This window comes from Hetaerina americana, unplaced genomic scaffold, assembly GCF_022747635.1.
Source record: "Hetaerina americana unplaced genomic scaffold, ioHetAmer1.1.p SCAF_1, whole genome shotgun sequence".
In the NCBI taxonomy this organism is placed as follows: domain Eukaryota; kingdom Metazoa; phylum Arthropoda; class Insecta; order Odonata; family Calopterygidae; genus Hetaerina; species Hetaerina americana.
In genome coordinates, this window is record NW_027286069.1 from 117,383,177 (window position 1) to 117,408,778 (window position 25,602).

The following is a 25,602-nucleotide window of genomic DNA, read 5'->3' on the forward strand; positions in this document are numbered from 1 at the left end:
TTCAGATTCATTTTGTTTTTCGACGCGGACAAAAAACTTGCTTCACTAAAAACGGTGTCTTCACTCAACGACAGCCCGCAGGTGACTGAGGTTGGTGTCGGTCTGTTGCTATTAGCCCCCTCCACCTTACCCTGCCAGGCAGACCCCCCTCCACCACTCCATTCACGCCAGAGAAAAACAGTCCTACCACTTTTGGGTGCGACCCTGTAAAATCATGAATTTTGTGTGGTGATTTTCATTATTTTTATTCATTGAGAGTGTAGTGTCATAGCTTTTGACTGAGAGGGGCAATACTTTTTACAAACCTGTTTTCTAATGCAAATATGTGAGCTGAAGAGTAGATAGCGTGAGTTTTCGAATTTTATTTATTTGGCACCTATACTAAATATTGCAAAGTGGATAAATACATTATTTGTACAATGACATTAAGACATTTCCATTTTTAATGGATTTAACAAAATGAAGTTAGCTGGCCGTGAAGTCATGTGTCTATTATTTTGTCTGTTTGCAGTAGAATTTGAAAAATGAAATATCCCTGTAATTTATGCGGGTTTATAGAGTTCATTTTTATGTGCTGGAGGACTTTATCATTCTTCTTATTTCATATGATATATATAGAGCAAAACCAAGTACCTAATATTGCAATTCATAGTATTCACCTACATGTATTGTCTCCCAATTAATCAACATTTGGCAGCCACGAAATTGTTTAATTTATGATACAATGTGCCTCTTTTTAAACTATAGTTGCTTGAGGACATAGTTTCTAATATTATCTGTGATAAGGGTTCAGGAATGGATAATGGCTTATTGGCCTAAATATTTGCTTATATAATCTCAGTACAAAGAGCAATGGAATTGTTGAATTAAAAAATTATCAGCAGCTCTATCATTTTTTATTCATCATAGGCAATTTGCAATCACTGCTGCTAAATTATTTCCGTGGTAATTTTCATGAGGGTTGTCACTCCCCTCACACACACAATCTTCACTTCCTTCTAATGCATTGCTAATTCCACATTATCTAAAAGACAATTATCTTCTCACTTTTCACTTTCTGCCGGGACTTTTTCAACCAATCATGACCTTTAAAAATCAACAGCCATCTCAATCTTTCCATTGATGCCACATCATGAGTTTGTGCCTTATAGCCTTTTTTTTGTATTCAAGTGGCAGTTTTTTTGCCATTGTAGATCTGTTATGATTGCCTGTAGTTATTAAAAAGTACTATTCTGGCGATTTTTATAACTGAAAGGAAAAGGAATTATTATTGGGACTTTTTCTTCAGAAATTTATGGCCCACCTCTTGTCAGCGTCAATATTTACAACCTTGAGGAAATATAATGAAATTACTGCTCATCATTATACACACAATAGACTCTTACATACAATATGGATATTGGCATATAAATGTTTGAACCCTAGTCTTCGTGTGAATTGTAGCATTTGTTTTCTGGCCCTGAGTTGTCTTGAGTTTGGTGCCACTTAAATCATTATCATAATTTTTCACAGTGTAAAGAGTTGCCTAAATAATGAATTGAATATAGTCGTAAATTCCTTTAAATATTCTTAGTGTATGGTTATTATATTTTATTGCATAAAAACTTAAGATAATTAAATCTATGCTTATAAAATAAGACATACCTAAATTGATTGAGCTTTGTATATAATTGGTTATTTGAGTGGGGTAGTAGGCAATTTACACTTAGTATAATTTCCTGCATAACATATTATAATGGACAGATTTTTTCATGATTGCAGTTAACTTTTAATCATAATTAATTCATTTTCAATATTAATCGTTAAAACTTGGAGGATATAGTCATCCAAAATTATTTTTCTTAGGTCATTTATGTGGAGGCAGTGTCTCCAATTACATCATCAGTTGATCTTCAATTAGCATTTATTTTTGCATAGCATGCAGTTACACTTGAAACAAATGCAATATGGTGCTTAGAACTCATAAGAATGTGAATAAGCCACCCACAAAGTTTAAGAAGATTCACAAAGGAATGTTAATGCACTAAAAGTATATTATGTGTATTTGAACAAACCACACAAAATATGGTGTGCTCCATGAACACATTTTCATAATAAGAGAGAGCTTTACATTTTCTTTCATTGACAGTAATTTAGCAATTTATTCTTTGGTAGAGGCTGGACAACTTAATGTGTAATGTTAACGCATTCATTCCCAAAGGTAGATGAATTCATAAATCTTATCCAACAAAGAAAATTTCATTGGGTACCCATTGTAAAATCCTGATCAAATGAATATATGCTTTGTCATAAATTCTAATGTTTCTGCAGTAGCCAGTATTTTGTATAAAAATAACCAAACTATCCTGCAAGTGTCAAAAACTTAATGGTAATGCTAATATACATGGGTCATTCTATTAATTCTTAGGAAAAAGTAGAAGATGAAATTATTTTGGGTAGATTTTTTATATTTTTCAAAATAATCTCCTTCTCACTTGAAGGATTTTTTTCCGGCATTTTTTTCAACATTTTTAAGTTATCCAAAAAGTAGGATTTAGGAAGGTCCTCAAAATAGGCATCTGTGTTAGCAATGAACACCTTACTCAAACTAAATCATTTTCCACAGAGCCATTTTTTCAAGCTTGGAAGTAAAAAAGAAGTCACTCGGGGCCAAAATCTGATGCATGTGGTGGAAGTTGTAATACTACCTTAATCAAAAAGTTCCCGGAATAACCACCGTGTGGCGCTCCCATTGTTCCGATTTGAGTTCTGTTTTTTTTTGTTAAATTGGTACATCTGTTGTTGATATTCCCTTTAAATCTTAGTGTCATAACTTGACATTTGCAAAAGTTACGGTCGGTTTTCGGTATGTCCATCAGTGCTTCCTGCGATTTTTCCATTACTTCCTCTCGGCTGCTAAAACGCGTTCCCCGTAATGGTTTTTTAACTCGATTGAACAGAAAGAAGTCACAGGGAGCCAAATCAGGTGAATTCGGTGGCTGTTGGATGGTATTTGTTGCATTTTTCGTCAAAAAATTACGAATAATGATAGCACTGTGCGACGGTGCGTTATCATGGTGCAAAATCCACGAGTTTTCTGCCCACATTTCTGGTCTCTTTCGGCGAATTGCTTCACGCAAACGTCTCATAACGCCCAAATAATACTCTTTGTTTACTGTCTGGCCTTCTGGCAAAAATTCATGATGCACTACACCGTTGTAATCCATGAAAACCGTCAGCATTGCCTTCTTTTTTGACTGAAAACGACGTGGTTTTTTTGGTCTCGGCTCATTTGGTGAACGCCATTCACTTGCCTGATGTCTGGATTGCGTGTCGTACTCATAAACCCACGTCTCGTCTCCAGTAATGATCCTTTTGATGAATGTGGGATCGGATTCAGCCTCGCAAATCATGTCTTTTGCGACGTCAACACGGTCTCTTTTTTGCATGAAATTGAGGTCTTTTGGCATGCTACACGACGGAAACCCAAATCATTAACCACAATGTCTTGGGCGGATCCATAGGCAATGTTCAAGTCCTCCGCTATTTCTCTGATGGTTAATTTGCGGTTATTGACCAACATTTCTTTTACTTTATCAATTTTTTCACCGACTTTCGATGTCGATGGTCTGCCACTGCGTTCATCATCTTCGATTGACTCACGACCACTTCTGAACCGCTCGTGCCACTGGTAAACGACCGTTTTTTTTAGAGAATCGTTGCCGAAACACTTTTCCAACATTTCCAACGTCCGTGCGCCACTAAATCCGTTTTTTACGCAAAATTTAATACAAGTTCGTTGTTGCAAATTTAAATCCATTTCTGAAATTGTAAAAAATCGCCAACACACACAGAGATAGATGTACCTACTCTTGGCTACGTAACTTTTGCAAATGTCAAGTTATGACACTAAGATTTAAAGGGAATATCAACAACAGATGTACCAATTTAACAAAAAAAACAGAACTCAAATCGGAACGATGGGAGCGCCACACGGTGGATATTCCGGGAACTTTTTGATCAAGGTAGTATTTATGAATTTATTTCCACATTTTAGCCATTAAAACTTTGCAGATGGGCACCCTTGCACTGTCTTGATGGAGGATAATTTTTTTCTTTACCACATGAGGCCATTTTTTTCTTGATTTCTATGCTCAACCAGTCCAATAACAATGCATAATATTCTCCGTTTATTGGTTGTCTTTTTGAAAGTTATCCATGCAGACGATTCCACCTGCATCCAAAAAAAACCATAACCATCTCCCTGCCAGACGATTTAAGTCTTCCCCTTCTTCAGAGCTGGACTTTAAGAAACCCACTGATTTCACTGTTCCTTCATCTATTGAGTATTGTAGTGTACCCATGGAAGGGTAAGGTCCACTCTTACGTATCAATTATGAAACCTGTCAGGTTTGCAATGGAAAAGCTTCAAACAAGCCTTTAAATAAACCAGATTCCGTTTATTGTCCATTGAGAGCAAACATGGCACTCATCTTGCTGAGAGTTTTTTCATTCCCAATTGTTCATGCGAAATGGAAGACATTGTGCGTAGTGATATTCCTGTGGCTTCTACTATTTTGCAAACTTTGATTTATCTATCGCTCAAAACCATATCATGGGTTTTTTCAATCATTTTGGAAGAAGCCACTTCAACTGGACATCTCGAAAGATGTTCATCATTTGTTGAAGCACAGCCATGTTTAAACTCGTTTACCCAATTGTAAATGGTCATAAACATAGGAGCAGATGTACATGAACTCCATCCAACTCAAATTTGATCTCTTTCTGTACTAAGCCTTTTAAATAGAAGTGTTTAATCACCACACAAAACTCATTTTATCAATTTTTCCAAATAAACAAAAGTTTTTTCCTTCAATCGACTATGAAAATCAAACCATGTAATGGATATTGTTGAAACTTAAAGAGCAATTTAGTGAGAGATGGGGCTTACTAAAAGCAAAACTTTTCTGATTATGAGCACGCCATCTCTTGGATTGGATTTTCTAAGGACCTATTAAATGACACTCCTATAGTGAAATGAGTAAACTTTTCAATCCTTGATAAAACCTCAGAATAATTTAGTAATACTCAATCATCCTTGTGTTGGCTTACATTAAAGATGAGAAATACTTTTGGGCAACATTGAGACAGTAGTCGCTCACATGACTCAAACTAAGTACAATTCTAGTGATTTGGTTATAACTCTCCAATTTATAATTATTAAAATATTATTTGGGAGGCATTTTAACCTACTCATTTCAACCTCATTTTAACCATCACTTTGTCTAATGATGAATAGAAATTGTTAATATTTTTCACTTTATTTTACCAATATATGCATACTAGGGTAAAAGAATTGTGAAGGTTTAATTGCATGACATTACATATGGTAGTACCAAAAGCTTCCAACAAAAATCAATAAAAGGATACTGAAAGTTCAGTAAATATTTCAAAGTCATCTTCATGAAAGAATAAAAATAGTATTGCGCAATTCAAATTCAGCAAATTTAATGTATACAGTTTAGATAGATTTCTCCTGTACTGGCCATGAAGACATTTATTTGTGTACTGCAAAGTGAAAAGAATTTGAAAACATTAGAACCATGATTATTAAATATTTCTTTTTTCTTCAAATAACCAAATATATAAGACTTGGTGCACTTATGTTTGCTAATAGAATGTAAATTATAGTGTAATATTTTTCAGATACATTTATCGACAAAAAGATGCATCAATATCATATAATCATTTATTCACCAGCAGACCATGTGACATAGGTTTTGCCAAAGCAGAATAAACATATATGTATGTTAAACAATAGAAACATGAGGATATAATTCAATCTGAATACAGACACATTCAGTGATTATTCTTTTGAATAAAACATTCTTTTGAATAAAAAATATCTGAATTTACTGTTAAAGGTCACTAAACAAATATTAGTTTTCAGAAAAATAGGAAGTTTATTCTACAAAATAGATCCTCTGACATGAATCTCTGATTAAAGCTCTCCAATGCAAACATCTTACAGTGAGGACCATCCCTATGATCTTTGTATACTTTGCTCATTTAGTTTTCTATTACAATTCTGATAATTTTTATAGAAGACAAACTGTGAAACATTGTGTTTTTTGAATTGAAAGGAAGTTAGGATTACCTTATAATGTTGAAGACAAAGCATCAAACAAAATAACATGTATTTAATGCATAAATCTTAGGTATTTTCAAATGTTATTTAAGTATGGAATCCATGTCAATTTATTGGCCAGAAAATTTGTAATTCTTGTTTAATTATTCACATGATCCTGAAATAAAAGGGTATCAGTGTATGTTATGAGGAGGATAAACTGGTAATGCAATGAAATAGCTGATCAGTATATGCCACCGTTTAAGTATTTTACAACATTTTGAAATTCCTAGCTTCAAACAATGCTGAAACTCCAATATCTTTATGGCCTTTAATTTAAATTAGAGGAATTTTCCTTTGAAAAAATGTCTTAGAGGTCACTGTGATTTCAATTACGTAGCTGGTACCCAATCAGAATGAGAAGTCAACCTCATTTGAAGGTATGTCTTTTTAAAATAAGTCCCTAGAGCTCTCAGTCTGACTGATCAGTACCTAATTATACTATTGAGGAAGTGCTAGATTCATGCGGAAATTGTTATTTCCTGAGTATGTTTATTGTCATGCATGAAAATGACTTAGCTTTTTAATGCTATACCTTGCCACAAATTTCTTTTTTCCTCTCTCTTTTACTGTTATACTTTCTTATACAATAATACCTGAACCAAATTTATTATCTTCGATTCAAATTCACTTTAATGATAATACCAAATGGTTTTGTTTGATACATGATATGTATATCAAACAAAAAAAACTCGTTATTTCTTATTCAATTCTTCATCTGACTTGCATTGTGCCAAAACTATTGATTATACTGTCATCTCCAATTTAAACATTTGTCCCACTTGTATGCCTTGAAATGTCTGACTCTGGCCAACTACGAATGCTTGGTTGCATGAAAATGTCTTCTTCTTCTCCTCGCCCTCCCCTCCTTCTTCTGACTCCTCGTGCCCTCTTCCAACTGCATGCTCTGTTCCCTCAAACACACAAATCCCGTAGCTTCATCGCAGAGGAGTGGGGCCCATGCAGTGTCACATGTGGTGAGGGGACCAGGAAGCGCCAAGTCCAGTGCAAGATCTTCTTGGAGTTCTCTCGCACCATCGCAACATTGCCCGATCGACAGTGTCAAGGACCGAAGCCTGCGGAGTCAGAAAGATGCATCCTCCCTTCATGTCCACTACCATCTTTGTCAAGGTTCGTACATTTCAATTAACTATTATTCTCTTCATAAACTTTCTTATCGTGAGAAATAAATATGTACGTAAAACTGATATTGGGGAATGGTTCCCTTAGAAATGCCACCTGTATTTCTTCTTTGAACATCAGTATATCTGTCCATATTGAAAGAATTTATAAATTTCCACAGGCTATATTACACAGTACGGCACATTTCACCTACTTTCGGCATTATCAGGTACAAGTGACATTCACAGCTATTGAATATATATCCATTGGACAGAGGAGAAAGGGGGAAGTTGAAGGCAGGGGGGGGGGGGGGGTTGCGGGGACTTCAAAGTCAGTGATTGTGGCTTTTTCGGTTGTAGGAAGTAGAGGTGGTGGCACCTTGGTTACAACTAAGTAGTGGGTCTGCTCCAGGGGTATTGGGGGGGAAAGGAGAGGACAGCTACTTAGAACTGTATGATTTATTTACCCTTGGAGTTTACGCCAGCTGTGTAGGGTCGGGGGATTTTCGTAAGTGAAAGTTGGTGGTTGAGGAAAGAGAAAACAAAATGGAAGAACGGTGCTGTTTTGGTTAAGATGTTTCATAGGGTCCGGTCATGGCATGGATGCAACTAAGTATGTTGAACCATTGGATTTGTTTATCCTCGAGGTCAATTTTTTTGAAAGGAGAGGGGAGGGATATAATTGCTCATAACAAAGTGTTGTATTGGGATCTGCCAAGTGCCTTTGAATCTTAATAAGCTCTAGAGCATCCATTTTCAATCCTTTAGGGAGAACATGTAATATTTCCTGGACAAAATGGCTATTACGGTTGCAATCTAAGAGGTGTTTTGCGAAGAGGGAATTAGGGTTTTGCGTTTTGTTACACCTTGCGAGTTCTTTGGCTTGGGTCTTGAAATGCCTCCCAGTTTGGCCGGCATATTTTGTATTGCAATTATTGCATTTAAGTTTGTAGATGCCTGATTTATTTAATGTACCCTGTTGGTTTTTGCCATTAGCAAAGAGTTTGGAGAGAGTAAGGGGTGTGTAAAAGGCTGCTTTGAGTGTAGTTGAAAGGCGATTTGAGATTTTATAGGAGAGATCTCCTAGGAAAGGGATCGAACACCACTTCAAGTCTTTAGAAGTGGAGGATTGGGAGGGGGAAATGTGACCTATGGCTATTGTTTTCCGCTTTTTTGGGATTATTTTTCCAACCAGGTTTGGATTGTATCCATTGCTGGTGGCTTTATTGGGCCAGCATAAAGTCATCATCAGCTTTTGAGCCCAAAAATTAGATTAACTGTTTAATTCTAATCCTTAATATAAATGCTAGTGATTGGACATTGTCTGATATGATATATGTGTGTTTATTAGGTTCAGATAATAGGATATGCTTGCTCATCATTAGAATTTGAAAAGCTTTTTCAAGAAAATTTACCTGAGTCAAAGGAAAATTAGTATATATGCATCACTTAACAAATGACAGTGTTTCTATTTTTAGTGTGAATGTCTTTCCTTTCCTGTATCTATATGCAAATGTAATGTGGCTTTTTTAAATTTGTCCATAATTTATTGTGCAACAGAATCTTATTTATACAAATGACATAAATAACAGGTTTTATTGTAAACCTCCTAAAATTACACATAATGCAAAAATTGTTATTTGATTTGAAGATTTCACTTCTCTATGATTGTGAAATTCCAGCCTCAGTTTTTTTTTCAGAAATATCAGCTCACTTATGTCATATATCAATTTTCAGTTTTAAATTTTGCAGTAAGTGCATAGACAAATGAATTGAATGAATAATTACCATTATTTTCTGTTATTTATCACATCAGTATTGTTATTCCAATGCATGCATACTATATCCTATAAAATATTTTTTAAAAACCCTTATGGTAACATTTATGGCATAAAACTTGTCATTCATTTAATGCAGTAGGTACATGAAGATTTTTACAAAAAAATATAGTCAAAAAGTGAAAGCTTGCTATAGAAATTAATTTTAGCATTTTTGTTTCAGTGGTGATTTTGATAAGCCTACAATTATGCACTCTTTCTACCATCCTCCCGATAGAATAGACAATTCCCGTGATGTCTATGGAAAGACATATGCAGACAATGTAGCACCTGGAGGAACCATTCAGGGTAATCCACCGGTAATCAAAGTGGCTACTGGAGGGCGAGCTCATGAAACGTATTCTTGGCGAGAGCAGGGATTCACCCATTGCAGTGCTTCTTGTCTCGGTGGTAAGTACACAGTCCCTCCTTGAAATATTATACACCCATCGATTCACGTTGAAGTCGATTGAAAAATAAGGATGCATGAAAGTCTCAGTAGACTACTAATCAACCCTAATGCCTTAAACTAACCCTATTTTTTAGAGTAATAATAAGGAATACTCACTACGTATGTGTGTGTGCATCACTCACATACGTAGTGAAATCATCTCATGATTTCCCATCCTGATTGGTTGACATACATCCTTCTTATTCCTTGTTCAATCTTCTTGAGTGCATCCATATCCATTGGGCTTCTTTTGGGCATTGGGAATGGGATTCTTTTTTTCATTCACTTAATGGCAAAAAAAAGCCATGGGAAGCATTGGAGCAGTAGCTTGTTTTCACTTTGACGGTTCCCTATATTCTTTAACTTTGACTTTTCTAGGTCAATCCTTAATTAATTCATGCTTGACCATACACCGTAGCTCATCTGTAATATGTTTCTTTCAGTACAGTCTTCAGTAAACTGTTGTGATTCAAAATGCCAATTTTATTCTTCCAAGCTAATGCTAATTGTTGTCAGTAGCTTTTTGCTCAGAGTAAAAAGCCTGTTTAACTTGTATTAGTCCCATTATCTTCCTTCCTCTTGATACTTCCATCCCTATATAGATTATTTTACTTTAGTTTTATTTGAAATATGTGTTTTGAACTTCAGTCACAGATGTTTGTCTTTATTTTGTGATGTCTTATTTTGAGGAATTACTTTTTCATTTCCCCCTCTCTAAAAGTTTTTATCCTGATCAGATTTTGCTCAATCCAGCATATTTTTTCTCTTTTTCCTTTTATTAAATTATTGTTTATTTTCTAAATTTCATCAATTCAATTTTCATCATATTCTTAACCAAGTGTCCCAACAAAGGGGAAATCAGAGAAAATCAGGAGTATGGTGGGAACTTAGTTCAAGGAAAAATAAGGATTTTTTTAAATAGTAATATTCTTTTCACCAGTATAATTTAACTTCTTTTGTAGCTCTTCCGTAAAATACCAAATAGAAAACCCCTCCTGCTTACTTTCCATTATCTGTCCTAAATTCAAAACTCATTTGTTAAACTGGCACCAACTCACAGAAAACAGTGAGAAGTATATACGAGGTCTATTCAAAAAGTATCGAGACTTCTTTTGTGTTTTATAAAAATTAATCATTTATTCATGAATATCTATTTTGTCCCTCCAAAGTATTCCCCATTGGATAATAAACACTTGTGCCAACATTTTTTCCAATCCTAGAAGCACTTAAAAAACTTCTTCAGCTCCTCTTTCGATGCAGTTTTTATCTCGTCTATTGTAGCATAGCGTAGTCCTTTCATGGGCCTCTTCATTTTTGGGAGCAAGAAAGTTACTGGGGGCCAGATCTGGGAAATATGGTGGCTGCGGCATCATTAGTGCGTTGTTTTTGACAAAAAATTTTTGCACAAGTAACAATGTGTGAGCAGGGGCGTTGTCATGGTGCAAAAGCCAATTTTTTGTTTTTCCACAAATCCGGGCATATGTAGCAGGTTGCGTAACTTGTAGGTAATATTCCTCATCTAGCGTTCTATCCTGTGGCAAGAACTCATGATGCACCACCCCCCTGCAATCGAAGAAAACTTTAAGCAAAACTTTCACTTTTGACCATATTTGGTGTGCTTTTTTTGGTCTTGACTCGTGCTACAGCTTCCATTGGGATGATTGGGAGTTTGGGAGTTTCCACGTCATAACCAAAAGCCCATGATATGTCGCCAGTTATGACTCTCTGGAACAAATTTGAGTCCAATACCTTATTAGCAATGTTAATGCGTTGCTGTTTTTGGTCGAAATTGAGCAATTCTGGTGCAAATTTCGTGTCATGCCCAAATCATTGGTAAAAATCGAATGGCATGAGCCAATCGATATTTTTAGGTCCTCAGCAACTTCTCTAATGGTGGTTTGACGACTGGGCAATACTATTTTCTTCACTTCATTAATGTGTTCATCTGTTGTTGACGTGCTCAGGCATCCGGCACGCTCTCCGTCATTCACATCTTCTCGGCCTTCTGAGAACATTTTGTGCCACAGATAAATGTTGCTTTGGTCCAAGGTAGCTTCTCCATATGCCACAGTCAACATTCCGAATGTGTTCGTACCCTTAATTTCGTTTTTCACCCAAAATTTGATTCTTTGATCCATTTTTTGGAACATGCAAAAATCGAAGACAAGCCAAAACACGTCCAAGCAAAACAGCTGTGAACAATTAACTGAACATTCAAAATCGCCGAACTTTTCAGCATAAGGGAGAGACGTAAGAACCATACATAATGCCACAAAAAATTGAAAATCAAATATACGTAACCCGTGAAAATTCAAAATTTGCGATACTTTTAACAGACCTCGTACATATATGTGCAGTCATGTACTATTTCATGGTCCCTTTCTCGCTTCAGCTTGCTCACTGCATTGGATTGGTTTTGTATAAATAGATTTTCTTTGTGCACTAACCTGTGTGCTATCCCTATTGTATCAGTTTTACTTTTTTATTTGGAAGGATACCTTTGGATAGAATTTGCTTAATTGTGTTGTCCAATTGTTCAAGACTATTTCTTCACCTACATAATGTCATTCTCTGTGTCCTAGTTGCCAAAGATGTAGGGCATATCTCAATAAATGTCATGTTACATTTATAAAAGCAAGTGATATTTAAAGTCAATATAAATTCAAACTTTTCATTTTTTATAAAAGTGGAGGGATCAACGAAAGATTATTACTAAGGTGTCATTTTATAAAATGCAAGAATTTCACGGCTCATGTTCAAGGCAAATGATTTTTGCACAGACTTTTCATGCATTTTATTTGCATATCAGTAGGTATTTTACTAAATACCTGTATACTGTCAATGCATTTCCCACAACTCTTTGAAAATGTAATCCAATGGTGTAATAAGCATAAAATGGACCCATAATTTTGCCTTCATTCATTAAATTTAATTTCACTCTCATTGGGAAATAATGTGGCATATTTTTCCAAAATAAATTTAAGTTTTCCTGCAAATCCACCATCAATCCATGAAATAATCAATTAAATAAATGAATTCACAATTCAAATGGGGAGTAATTAAATGGGTAACCATCAAAATGCAAAACTCCAAAATTACTTGTTCCACTAATCACTATTCAGGCTTTCCTCTTTCCTTTACACTTCAAAACGTAAAAAGAGAGATTTTGACAATAAAAAATAATTATTAAATTGATTACAAATGCTTAGAAATTGTGTTTGGTAGCTAACTGATAAAGGAATCATGTGCTTTCATGGCACATGCACCCGTTGTCAATAACTACTTACAGTATCCGAATGGAGGCGACAGGTAGAGGAAATCTCCCCTGAGGGAAATTGTACATTTTGGGATTGTCTTAAATTTTTTAGGTTGATTCAAAGACTGGTGTGATGCTTTTCGTTTGCAATCCTGATGAGTTTCTGTACTTGTCCAGCTCCGAAGGAGGGGAAGATGGTGAAATCGGCATGAAAGGAAGATGGCCATGGTTTTTTTGGGACACATCTGAAATCACATGTATGGATAACTTTCAAAAAGGACGACCAATAAATGGAGAATATTATGCATCGTTATTGGATTGGTTGAGCATAGAAATCAAGAAAAAAATGTCCTCATATAGCAAATAAAAAAAATATCTTCTATCAAGACAATACAAGGGTGCACATCTGCAAAGTTTTAATGGCTAAAATTGAGGATTAAAATTTATTAATTTTACAACATTCACCGTATTCACCAGATTTTGGCCCCCAGTTACTTTTTTTTACTTCCTAGCTTTAAAAAATGGCTCACCGGAAAATGATTCAGTTTGAACAAGGTGGTCATCGCTAGCACAGATGCCTATTTTGAGGACCTTCCTAAATCCTACTTTTTGGATGACTTAAAAAATTTGGAGAAACTCTTGGAAAAGTGTATTGAGCTAAAAATGGATTTTGTTGAAACAAAAAATCTGCCAAAATAATTTGTTGTTCAATTTTTTCCTAAAGAATTATTGAACAACCCACATTCAAACTAATGTTTGTGTGATTCTTACTTCTCATTTTCATATGAAGAAGATTCATGGCCCTGCATCCTTCCTTTCTTCATCTACTTTCTTATGAGAAGAGTGACAAATGACCACGGACGGCATTGCTTATCTCCATATAACTTTCAAAAGTTAGCCCCTTCTGGAAATATAATTTGAAAAATAAATCTTTTTTAATGAGTAATTGAGATAGAAACCTGTGTGGCCAATTTATGTTTTCTATTACCACCAAGTTTGAAATGAAATAGATCTTTATTTGCATTGACTTTGTTCATTTTATTTTTTTCTTTCAAATTACCAAGATTGAAATTTCTTGTATTTTCAAATAACCTCAGTCTGAGAAGTTGCAGTCCTCCATTCTAAAGCTGAATACCTATAATTCCTATTTAACATCTTCGTAAGCATATTTGCATAGATAGTTTAATTTATTCCCACTACACCCACCAAGCTTATGAGACAGCTACTCTGTTTTATTGCCACTGTCCTTGTGTATCATTGATAACACTTATTTTTTAATCTGAAAATGGTGAGTGATACAAGTTAAATCACTGACTCCATTTTCAACCTTATCCATTATCTGAAGATTCATCTTCATCATTCTAATACATACTAAGTGTGTGTGCAGGTCTATTAACCCCTCCCTCTTCAATTTATTTTCTGAATATTGTGCCCCTATCCTCTATTTATTTTTTATGTGGTTCTTTTAAAATGGTATGGGAGGTAATGAAATGATAATTTGTAGTTGGTAGTCAATGTGGAATAGTAAAGTAAAAAGTTATTATTATTTCATATTGTATAGTATCTAGTTAAATGATTTTGATTCATCAAGACATTTTTCTGTTTAACTAAAACTGTAATAATAATAATAATATTAAATATTAACAAAAAAGAAAATTACATTTATGTCATTGAAAAATCTCAACATAAAGTTAATAATTAGGAAATATTTATGTTATAAGTAAGACAACATTATTATTCATTAGATTGGAATACATAATATTATATACATATATATATAATTAATAATCAGAGAAAGTATGATACTTCTCAAAACATTCTGGCAAATGTGAAGGTACCAAGCAGTGCTTGCACTGCCAAATTGTCTCACTTATGACATTATTTTTGAAGCATACAAGGCATCTGTTTGTTGGATGTCGTTTCTTTGCTTTTGATTGGATGTGTTCAGGAAAATGAGCCCAATTTTTAGCTTACAATCGGACTGGTATGTCACCATGTGGAGGTCATCCACGAGCATTGTAATTTGGCAGAGTGACCTTTGCAAATAATGCCTCTGCAACATCCAAATGAAAACTAGGTATACCTTTCTTCTTTTTTTTGTTTACTTTCGATAAAGTGTAAGAATTAAACAGTGCATTATTAAACACATAAAAGAACATATTTTTATATCCTTCCATGAACTTTCTCATCAACGGGAAGCATGCCAGCCGCTGATCTTGTTTGTCCACACCTCCCATTCCTTGATTATAATCAATCACGCTAGCTGGTTTTGAAACAAATTCTTCGCTTCCATCTCTCCTTCTCTTCTTTTCAATGCTCCCATCGTCACTTTCACATGCACAATTTCTAATTCTTTTATACATTGATGGGTAGTTTTCACCTCACTATATATACACAAAAACGTGGACAGAAACCGAAACGATACCCTGTGACACACTCCATCTAACCACATGAATGATCGCATTCAAACTAAGTTTATTGTGAAGGAACCACAAGATGTGCTAAGAAGATGACTCATTGTGTCATAGGAACACCATTTTCGAGAAGGCAAACTCTGTACAAACTGTAGTAGAAACTTGATGGTCGAAACTTGCAACTCTGCAGTAAAAACTTGATACTTGTATGTGGACACCCAATACGAAAATGAAAGAAAATAATAGTACAGAAGGATGGCTAAACTAACAGTTTGTCAGAGATTCCAATATGTAGCTTAGTTTCACCAATTATGTAGCCAAATGTATACTGATGAAAAACTATTTTAAATTTTTGTGTTGCAATAGCATTTATCCTTTGAATTAGTAATATGTATGGAAGAGAACTCAATTTATTCATTTCCACATTTCATGGCGATCAAGGCAGTAGTTCCTGAGCAAGTGCGATTTAAAATCCGATGCCCAAAAGTGGGATTTTAAAAAGTTGACGAACGAACCCTCTTCCCGTAAAAAATCGAGACACAGCTATTGCTACTCGTAGAAAATCATTTTATTACTTCCAATGCATCATATTTCATCAAATATGAGTTCTTTATGTACATTAGTGACGTTTTAACATTTTTAAATATTCAAATTAATTATGTTGTTCCCCAAAATAATGCTAAAATTATGAAAATCTGACTACAAGCTATACTCGTCATTGCGTGATTTGGCATTGGAAGATCATGATGAGCTAGGCTCGTCATTTCAGTGCAAGGGGTTAATTTAGATGGATTAACATTAGTTTTCACCCAAAAATTTATTATGCCAGCTAAAAATTTATAGGAATTTATTAGTCAATCTTAAGTTAAAAATTGTCCTGCACATTTATGTAGCCACTTACTAGCAATACATTATCAGTCTTTGTTTGAACAGTTGTTCAAATAATTTAGCAGCTCCATGTTACTTATGAAATCATGTTTTCCTGAAGTTTTTAATTTCACAGAAGCATACAGTTTTGGAAATCCATTCAATTCAATGGATTTTATTGATTATTAATTATTGAATTTAATTAATTATGTTTCACTGAAAATTTTTGTCAGCTATCATGCCTGAATTTTTATGAATCTTCATGGCTGTGGTTTACTGACGTATTATTTTGACATTTTTTACAGGTGTCCAGGATTCTATTATTAATTGTGTGAGAGACATAGACCAGAAAGTAGTGAGTCCATATTTGTGTCCCCTGGAATCTCGTCCGGAGGGCATAACTCGGACCTGCAATGACCATCCCTGTCCGCCCCGCTGGAACTATTCTGATTTTCAGCAGTGCAGTAAATCCTGTGGCCTTGGAATTCAAACGAGAGATGTTAATTGCATACATGAAGTTACAAGAGGTGGTGGAAATACTGTTGTTGTGCCAAATAGCATGTGTCCCCAGCCCCCTCCTCCAGACAGGCAGTACTGCAATGTCCTGGACTGCCCAGTGCGTTGGCATCTGACGGAGTGGACCAAGGTACATGAAAAACAAATGCTATGTATACGATTTCCATGCTTGTTTGGAGGGATTTTTCTATTAGATTCCGGATGGAACACATTTATTAATACCTAACATGAAATAGTTCCTATTAAATTGAAAAACGTGAATACAACTGTCTGACAAGATCGGTAAACTGTCCGATGACTTCTTTGGTATGTTTCATTTTTGAAGGCTACTATGATACATGCATATTTTATATTTATGTGACACTATTCACATTTTCTCTCCTCATTAATTTGAAAATATTCTTTGATATTATGTTAACATGCTAAAATTTTAATGAGTTCAACTCTAATTTAAAAATTCTCTTACTCAAGACTAAATAATTTCATCCTTGATCCATCGAAAAATCCTTCTAAAGTTTGGTAAAATATGTGGAGAACACTTTGTCTAGTCCTTTATTCTTTTTTTCATCCAGAAAAGTGTATTATGGAAGTCTCCTAGTGGAAAATGTGTTGAGTTCCTTTAACTTGCTTGTAACTCTTTTCATAAATTGGAAACTATTGTCTCTTAAATGGGAATGCTGAATTTTCATCCATTGCTTTTGACAAATGAGAACATAAGCTGTTACTTATTGCCAACTTCTAGCGTTACTCTGAAAGAATCATGCCAGACTGCATTCCGATAAAATAACAGGGTCACAGTCAATTATATGTTGTTCATAATTCTGCTTGCTGTTATTTCAATTTTCCTGGATGACTCATACCTAAATTTTTAATACATTTGTAGCAATGGCATAGCTCCTGAGTGGAGAGGTGTATTCTTGATGGCATGCACATATGGATTAGGTGTCATGCCAGGGCCCCCTAATTCCATTCTCATCATGGGCATTCAATGGTTCCAAGTATGCTCAAAGGAAAAGGGCATTTAAATTCTTGTGTTTTGATTCTCACATTAAGATACTCAAGAATCAAACTTTCATGATTTGGCAAAATTCTGATAATTTCATATTAATAAAGCTGGTAGATTTAATATCCAATGGATATTATCTCAGAATGGAACCAAGGTTTTCTATTTTTAAGAGGACCAGTGAAAAAACACAAAAAAGTGACAGAATGGAAAAGTATTTTTAATGTGTATTTTTATGTTTTACAGATTAAATAACTTACTAGATTAATATGTAATAAAGAATATAAATATTAATAATTTGTTTACACAAACAGGAGTAATAAATTCAAATCAGAGTCAGACACAAAGGAGTCAGTGAGACCCAAACCGAGATAATTAGTTTGAATGAGCACACAGATGTAGTTGCTCATCCCTTTTTTTTCATTTGTGAAAGACTTGTAAACTTAAGCAAATAAATATACTTTTATATGACTAATGTACCATTGCCTTTAACACCTTGTTCTCTTGTTCAAAGTGCTCTAAAAGCTGTGGTGTAGGATACAAGACAAGAAAAGCTGAATGTAAGCAAGTGATGGCTCAAAGCCATGTTGTTAGCAGACCTGATGCAATGTGCATTTCTGGAAAACCTCCAGAAAAGAAGCCATGTAACACAAGACCTTGCCAAGAAATGGAGCTGCCTCACATAGCTGTGACAAATCAGTCATATGTTCAGCAGAGCCCTAAGAAGAAGGTGACTCTGAAGATTGGGGGATCTGCAGTGGTGTTCTGGGGAACGCAAATAAAAATAAAATGCCCTGTCAAGAGGTTCAATAGGTAAGTACATGCATTGTTTTTAGGTTTTTTTTTTCTCTTGAACCAATCTTTTTATACTATAATAATGTGAAACTCAAGTTACTCTTAGTAGAATATTTAAAAGATAAATTCTAGCTCGGGGTATTTTGTGCTGAAAGACTAGTTACTCTTAAATATTTCTTGTGACTTTAAGATGTGATCAATTTGGGATAATGTTGTGGTTCCTCTGCAGTGATGTGTTGCACTTAAGGCCTAAACACCCCCTAAAAATGTTTTTGAAAAATATAATTGTAATGGAGGAAAATAAGGGCTGAAATTATGTAATATCAGATCCCCAACACTGATTTGGAACTAAATGTACTTAAATATTGTCTTGCAGTCATGGGATAGAGCTTATTTTATGCATGAAAGACTTTCAATTATGACAAGAGTTTATTTTTTCATATAAGGCTAGATTGACAATTTTTATTTAAATACAAAATTTATTGGTTTTTAAGTGATTCTATGTCACAAAACTTAATTGTTATCTGCTTCAACATTTATGCAAGGAAAACTCAGTTTTGGTGAGCCTTACAGAAAGAGTAGTGACATGATGACCAGGAGATTCGCTTTTAAATTAAGTCTCTGAATAGACTACTATCATGAAGGATTACTGGAATGCTGCTTTACCAGTAATATTAAAAATTTTTGTGTCAGCGTGTATTATTGTCATAAAATATTTACTTGGTCAATAGTGTAATGAATGCATATTGAAACAATTGCATTTGTTGTTACTGCTCTGAGCAGTAATAAAATTTACTTGAAAAGTCATTCATTAGGATGTTAAAGTAGGACATGTTACTTGCTATTGACTTGGCTTCTCATTTTACATTTAAGATCACATCTAAGATTTTGTGACATAGGCCTGAATGGAGAATATGTTCCCACACTAAGAGCTGCAGTCACAAGTGGCTGATATGCACACCTAATACTTAAAACCAAGAGGTTTCCCAGAGATTGTTTGGATTGAATTCATAGCCTTTACGATATTTCCCCATTCATGTACTCCCTGAAATGGGAGTTTGTTCTCAAACGCTTTAAAATTAGGTTCATTCAACCTGCTCTGACCGTCTCACTGCAAACTTCCATTGTACACAAGGGATGCTGGGAATCTTTATGACTTAAGATGTAAAAATTGGGATGAGAGGGATAAACATTTACAAATTCAAACTTTGCCTCGGGATACCTGTAATAAATTAAATAGACTTTTGAGTTTACAGTAGTTTTTGCTCAAAGAGAATGTGTGACTTTACAAGGTCTGTCCCAAATGTAGCAGTATTGAGTCTAGTAAAAAAAAATGTATTGCCAATGTCAGTTTTGCCCAGTTTCAAAAATTTGTCAAATTTGAGGACACCTTGTACAAGGTTCAATATAAAAGTAATGCACATTTCCTGGGATTAATAGATTTATTGATCGTACTTGTACAAATGCTTAAAATTCTTCAAAATACTCTCCCCCTGCATCATTAACTTGCCGAGATGTGTCTGGCGTGCCCGTATGGCACCCTGGAACTGCTCGACGGGAATGTATCTCAGGAAAATTGTACCATGCTTTTGGATGCTTTCCACGGTCTCTTACCAATGCTTTCCTTTCAGCTCTTTTGTCAGTCGGGGAAACAAAAAAGAGTCGCTCAAAGCTAAGTTGGGATTGTAAGAGGGTTGGGAGACCAGTTGGTAACGATGAAGGACATATGGCTGGGTGCTCCATCTGGACACCATATTACAAAGTCAAAAAACACACTTCACGTGGAGGCACATCTTTCCATTCAGACTGCTTGGAGCAAACTAACAACCGGCTGGGTTGAAAGGGCAGACCCCCCAACTTAATTTCCAAACTGGTTTTACCACGCTCCCATTTATAGCTGCATCACAATAAAATCATACCATTACTTTCATAAGTAACCATGTATGTCTACTAATTCCATTTATAAATTTACTCTCAGCAATTCAACTAAAATTTTTTCAGCGCATTTTTTTCTGCCGGTCATCTTTATTAATTATATATCTATGAATTAAGTTCCATCCGTCGGATATATGCGGTGTGATGTCTTGCTATGTTTTAGTAAATAAGTGCTTTCTTAAATTGCAAAATATAATGCTCATGCAATATGTAGTATATCTCGTACACACCGTTTACTTTTAAATGGCTTAGCTATAATTCATATGTACTAATTATAAATCAGACACTTTTATATCTGTTTAAAAACTAAATGTGCTTCTGGCAATATAAATTAGGTAATAAGTGAAGCAAGCTAAGTGTTATTCATAGCATGAAATAAAAAAACTACGCTCTCATACGATGGAACTATGTGGACTTCATTGATTTATTTTGAGGTTTTTTGCTGTGTTCAACATTTTGATATGTAATTGTCAAAGGTAGAATTATAAAATTGAAAATGTTTGTCCACATTATCCTGAAGAAAGATCCACTGGAAGACAGAACCTGTGAGCTGCTAATGGAAAACATTTCCTGGACAAATAAGTTGAAACTTTTTTCATCTTTGAGAGTTGATAATAAATTATCGATTCTAATATTTTTAGCTGGAAAAATCAGAACTAATTTCATTGATTATTTTTTGATTGTGGAAACACTTTTCTGGAATATTTTCAGCCTGAGAAATTCTCATAGAAACTGTTGAAACAAACTAATATTTCACTAAGTTTCTATCGTCTTTTCCCAGAAGTAAAATCAATTTTGTCTCTATTTTTATTGCCTGCACTTCTAGTAATTACATCTCCTCTTCACCTTCCCATACCAAGGGTGGGGATGTGGGTCAAATGTAATTATTATCAATTTCCAAGTTATCACTCCAAATTCTAGTGAATTGAACTATGCTGGAAAAAATTTATTATCTGAAATTAGGGTTGCACTCAAGTAAACTTTCTTCCATGTTAAATTACAATTATAGGTCAAATTAATAATATTGCTAGATTATTTTGTGTTGTTTCAAACACAAAGGAATGTGACACAATATTGCAAACGTTTCCATGAAAAGTGGTGATAGAACATAAATACAGAGAATCTAGGAAACTTGAGCTCTATAGACTCATAAATTAACAAATTAAAGGAAAACTCCAATAACCATTATACGATATTTTCCCATCAATAACCCGCACATTGTCTATAAAAAAATGTTCAAATGATCGAAAAAATGAAGATACGCATTATGTAATTGAAAAAATCCAACCATTGATGTATTTTTTCACACACTATATATATATATATATATATATATATATATATATATATATATATGTAAAAATTGTATGTATATACAGACGCGCGGCATCTTTACACGTTCAAGATAATTAACAAGCCTTTGGCGCATGGTATCTATACAAATTCATGATAACTATAAGTTCTGGATGTGAGTTATACATAAGATGCGCGTTATCGAAGGGGAAATACGATAATTATTACTACGGCTATAGGAGGTTTCCTTTAAGTTAGAGTTTTCCTTTAAGGAAAGTAAGAATTATTATGGGCCCAGGAGTTTTCCTTTAATTTGTTAATTACCAATACACAGTGTATTTTTCAAAATACTAAGTGGATTTTGCCTGTGATAGATCGAATACCAACACTTTATATGCATTTCAAATCATACCCTTGATAATAATAATATTCATCAGATCTGTACAGGAAATAATTAATGAATAACGTTTCACTTGGCAGTTTGTTGCATTTTGCTTCTAATTGAGACACTTGATGAAGCATAGATAAGATCCCGCAATTTTTGTTATCCACTTAGAAATGCAATGGGCAAAATAATCATTAATTCATATTCATCTGATAACACCTCATAGATAGAATATATAGTAATAGACTTGGCAGTTATTTTTTTGTATTTTCTGTGCATTTTTCATAAACAATTTTCACTATCAACTATTTTGAAATGAAACGGGTCAGCGGATATCTCGCAACTTTATTCCTAAAGTTGGTTTTTCATTGGTAACTGAGCAATTTTATTTCTTTTTTCTAGAACGAAGATTTTATGGGCCAAAGACCACAAATATATCAATTCTTCCAAGAAATATAAGATATCCAAGAAAGGAGCCTTGAGAATTCAAGATGTTGTGTACAGGGACAGCGGAGTCTATACTTGTGTTGGTCAGTGAAACAAATTATAATGGAAAAATATAGATTTTGATACAATTCCACTTTTGTTATTTATTCTTATCTTATGTCTTTTTAATAATTTACAGCTGGTAGGTCATCAGCTGATCTTTCCTTGTCAGTAAAACCGAGCCCTGGTCACTTTCCTACATCTGAGGAAATAGAGAGAAATGCTGACAGAATGATTCCCCAGCATGCTAACACAGTCGAGCGGATCAGTTATGCTTCAATTGATGACTCCAATGGTGAAAGCTATTCCAGGACTCATGGTAAGCCTTAAAATTATATATGCAAACATAAAAAATAAATAAATAAATAAATAAATATATATATATATATATTTATTTATTTATTTATTACATATACATATAATATGTAAAAGTGTACATATACGAATGTATAAGTATATGTATATATAGAATATCTGATGTGTGATGATAAGCTTAAGCTTGTCATCACTGTTACCACCCATGATGCAAATACTGCCTTATCCTAGGCAGATCAAATATCCCTTATCCTATCCACTCCCATTTAGTGATCTCCTCTTCCACATCGAATCATTTTCGCAAGTCTATGCGATATGCCCCATGCATTTTCAAAAATTTTTAAAAATTTCATTTAACACCTTTTCTGCAACTTCTGCCAGGCTATCTGTGTGGGACAATGCTCCATCTCTCCCTCTATCTGAATTAATTTTACCACCCTCCCATCTCCAAACATCCCATTCCTTCGCATACTGCCTCCTATCACCAAACGTTTGATAGATGAAATATTAAAAAATGGTACATCAATGAACTATCATTTAGAAAATATATTAAACTAAATTTCAAGAACAACAATATCAATATACATTGTACTTATTTTTTATTAATAATATGCATGATGTTGTGTTAGTCATGGTAGCTATTGGGGGTGGCTATTAGCAGGAGACCATGCTCAAACCTCATTAAAGGCCATTATAATCAACGGAACGTTATCTTGATGGCATTGGCTTCGATTAAAGAGTAACTCTAGATCACCTCAAGCTGCATCACTTAAAAATTTTGAGAGCAAAATTGAAAGTGAGATGGATTCAGGCAGTTATTTGTAATTGATAGACAATAATCATCAAAACATTTTTGGAAAAATTAGGAATGCCTAATCTACATCTGATACCTATGTCTTAATGAAAGTTATGTACAAATATTACAGTCAATATCAAAAACACTATTGATCAAATATCAGTATTGTACATATATGGTTTTAACCACATCTTATTACAGATATTTGGTTAAACAAAATGAATTATTCTGAATCACATGATAGCATTGAGAAGTAAGAAAAGTTTTTAAAAATGCATGCATAATGGAATCAAAATATGGCTAGACTTAATAACCAGCAATGGAATGTCATTGACATGATTTATGTTGTGATATTTCAGGTGCTGAAATGCTTCGTCCAGGTGACTCTTCAAATGGTAATCGTCAGCAACATTACTCCCTCCCCCCTGCACCACCAAGGTCCATAAACACATTAGAAGATCACAGTCATGAGCTGAGGGCAGGAGAAGCAACTCCAGTTCCCCTGATGAACAACCGGTTAGGTGCTGAACAGAAAGGTCGAGGAAAATCGTGGTCTGGTTCAGGACTGGCCCAGCCAACAATGAAGCCATCACTAATAGAAGGAGAGCAGGTAAGGAAAACTAGTTAACAACTTTATGATTTCTAACTAGTATTCATTTGAATCAAATGCTTGACTTGCTTTACTTTGCAGCAAATATAATTTCATTGACTTGATTTTCATGTTGATAAATTCTAGTAACACAAATACAGTTATACAGTAGAAACTCCTTATCATAAAATTTAAACATTGAAAGAAAGGACTCAAACAACCAGATTGACAATTCAGTTTCATAGTTGAAATGCCTTGAAATATTTCAATGTAACAATTTCTAAGTGTAAAAATCATTCACCTTTACTGTGATCCTGGTCAAGGTGAATGATTTTTACAATCTGAAATTGTTGCATTGAAATGCATATTAGCAGATGACTCCGTTGAAAGTTACTGTTGTGGCATCTCCTGCAGTTTCCTGGAATTTGTCAAAGGTATAAACAGCCTAGGTGTTTAAAGTTGGCTTTGATCTCGTGGAGTGTGGTGCGTCGCGCACGAATTGCCTGTGACATTGTATCGTATGTACAGGTATTTCTTCACAACATCTAGTTCCTTTAAAGCCCCCAAAATTTCAGAGTTTAAGAGGACGCCTCGATAGCTTAACTGGCTAAAGCACTTGGCCGGATATTGAGGGATCCAGTTTCAAATCCTGGTCAAGGTGAATGATTTTTACACTCTGAAATTGTGACATTGAAGTGCATATTTGCAGATGACTCCATTAAAAGTTATTGTTGCGACATCTCCTGCAGTTTCTTGGAATTTGCCCATGAAATATATTGTTAAAGCAGCTTATCATGAGTTTTTCTACATTTCATCCATATTACTCCGCATATTGATCTAAAAAATAAATGCTAATGATAACTTTTGATGCAGCAAAGGCTCATCGTTTAAAAGTCATTGAATCAAAATATTGGATTTAAAATGTCCAGGTTCAAATAAAATAAACTTATAAGTATTTATTGCAATTCCATATGGGACCATTAAATGATGATACAATTTTATCTGCCCTTCGTAATGGTAATAAAAACCAAAATAACTCGTATGCTCTGCTTAGGGAGGTAGAGCTATCTGTCATAAGCATTGAAAACATTTAAAATTGAATTCATAAATGTTGGCAGTAGTGAAGAAAGGGTTTATGTAATACATTGACCTTTCCCACCAAATCAGCTCAACAAATATTAGTGGAATGGATATAGAAGGAGATGCTTATTTTAGTTGTTATTGCTAATTATAAAAAGTTATACATCACATTGTCTTTTCTTCTCCTTGCCTTCACCAAATTCTGTTTGAAGGAACAAAGTTGATCAGTTTGCATCTTGAGATATGGCAAGATTCTCGTTGATTATCACTCACAGAATTGGCACTGTGATGACCCACCACTCTGGGGTCACTTTCAC

General features: G+C 34.5%; 1 protein-coding gene across 8 annotated transcripts in view; it reads left to right on the plus strand.

The window, feature by feature from the left end:
- Window positions 1-25,602, plus strand: part of LOC139695924 (protein madd-4-like) — a 108,130-nt gene that overhangs the window by 39,977 nt on the left and 42,551 nt on the right. For 7 of the 8 annotated variants that reach the window (XM_071594598.1, XM_071594603.1, XM_071594608.1 and 4 more), the window contains exons 9-15: window positions 7,103-7,297; window positions 9,289-9,515; window positions 16,398-16,738; window positions 18,126-18,424; window positions 22,422-22,549; window positions 22,645-22,824; window positions 23,976-24,226. In XM_071594598.1, the coding sequence (XP_071450699.1) occupies window positions 7,103-7,297; window positions 9,289-9,515; window positions 16,398-16,738; window positions 18,126-18,424; window positions 22,422-22,549; window positions 22,645-22,824; window positions 23,976-24,226 (1,621 nt within the window). The remainder of the gene's footprint in view (window positions 1-7,102; window positions 7,298-9,288; window positions 9,516-16,397; window positions 16,739-18,125; window positions 18,425-22,421; window positions 22,550-22,644; window positions 22,825-23,975; window positions 24,227-25,602) is intronic. The other variant, XM_071594600.1, reaches the window with a different exon arrangement.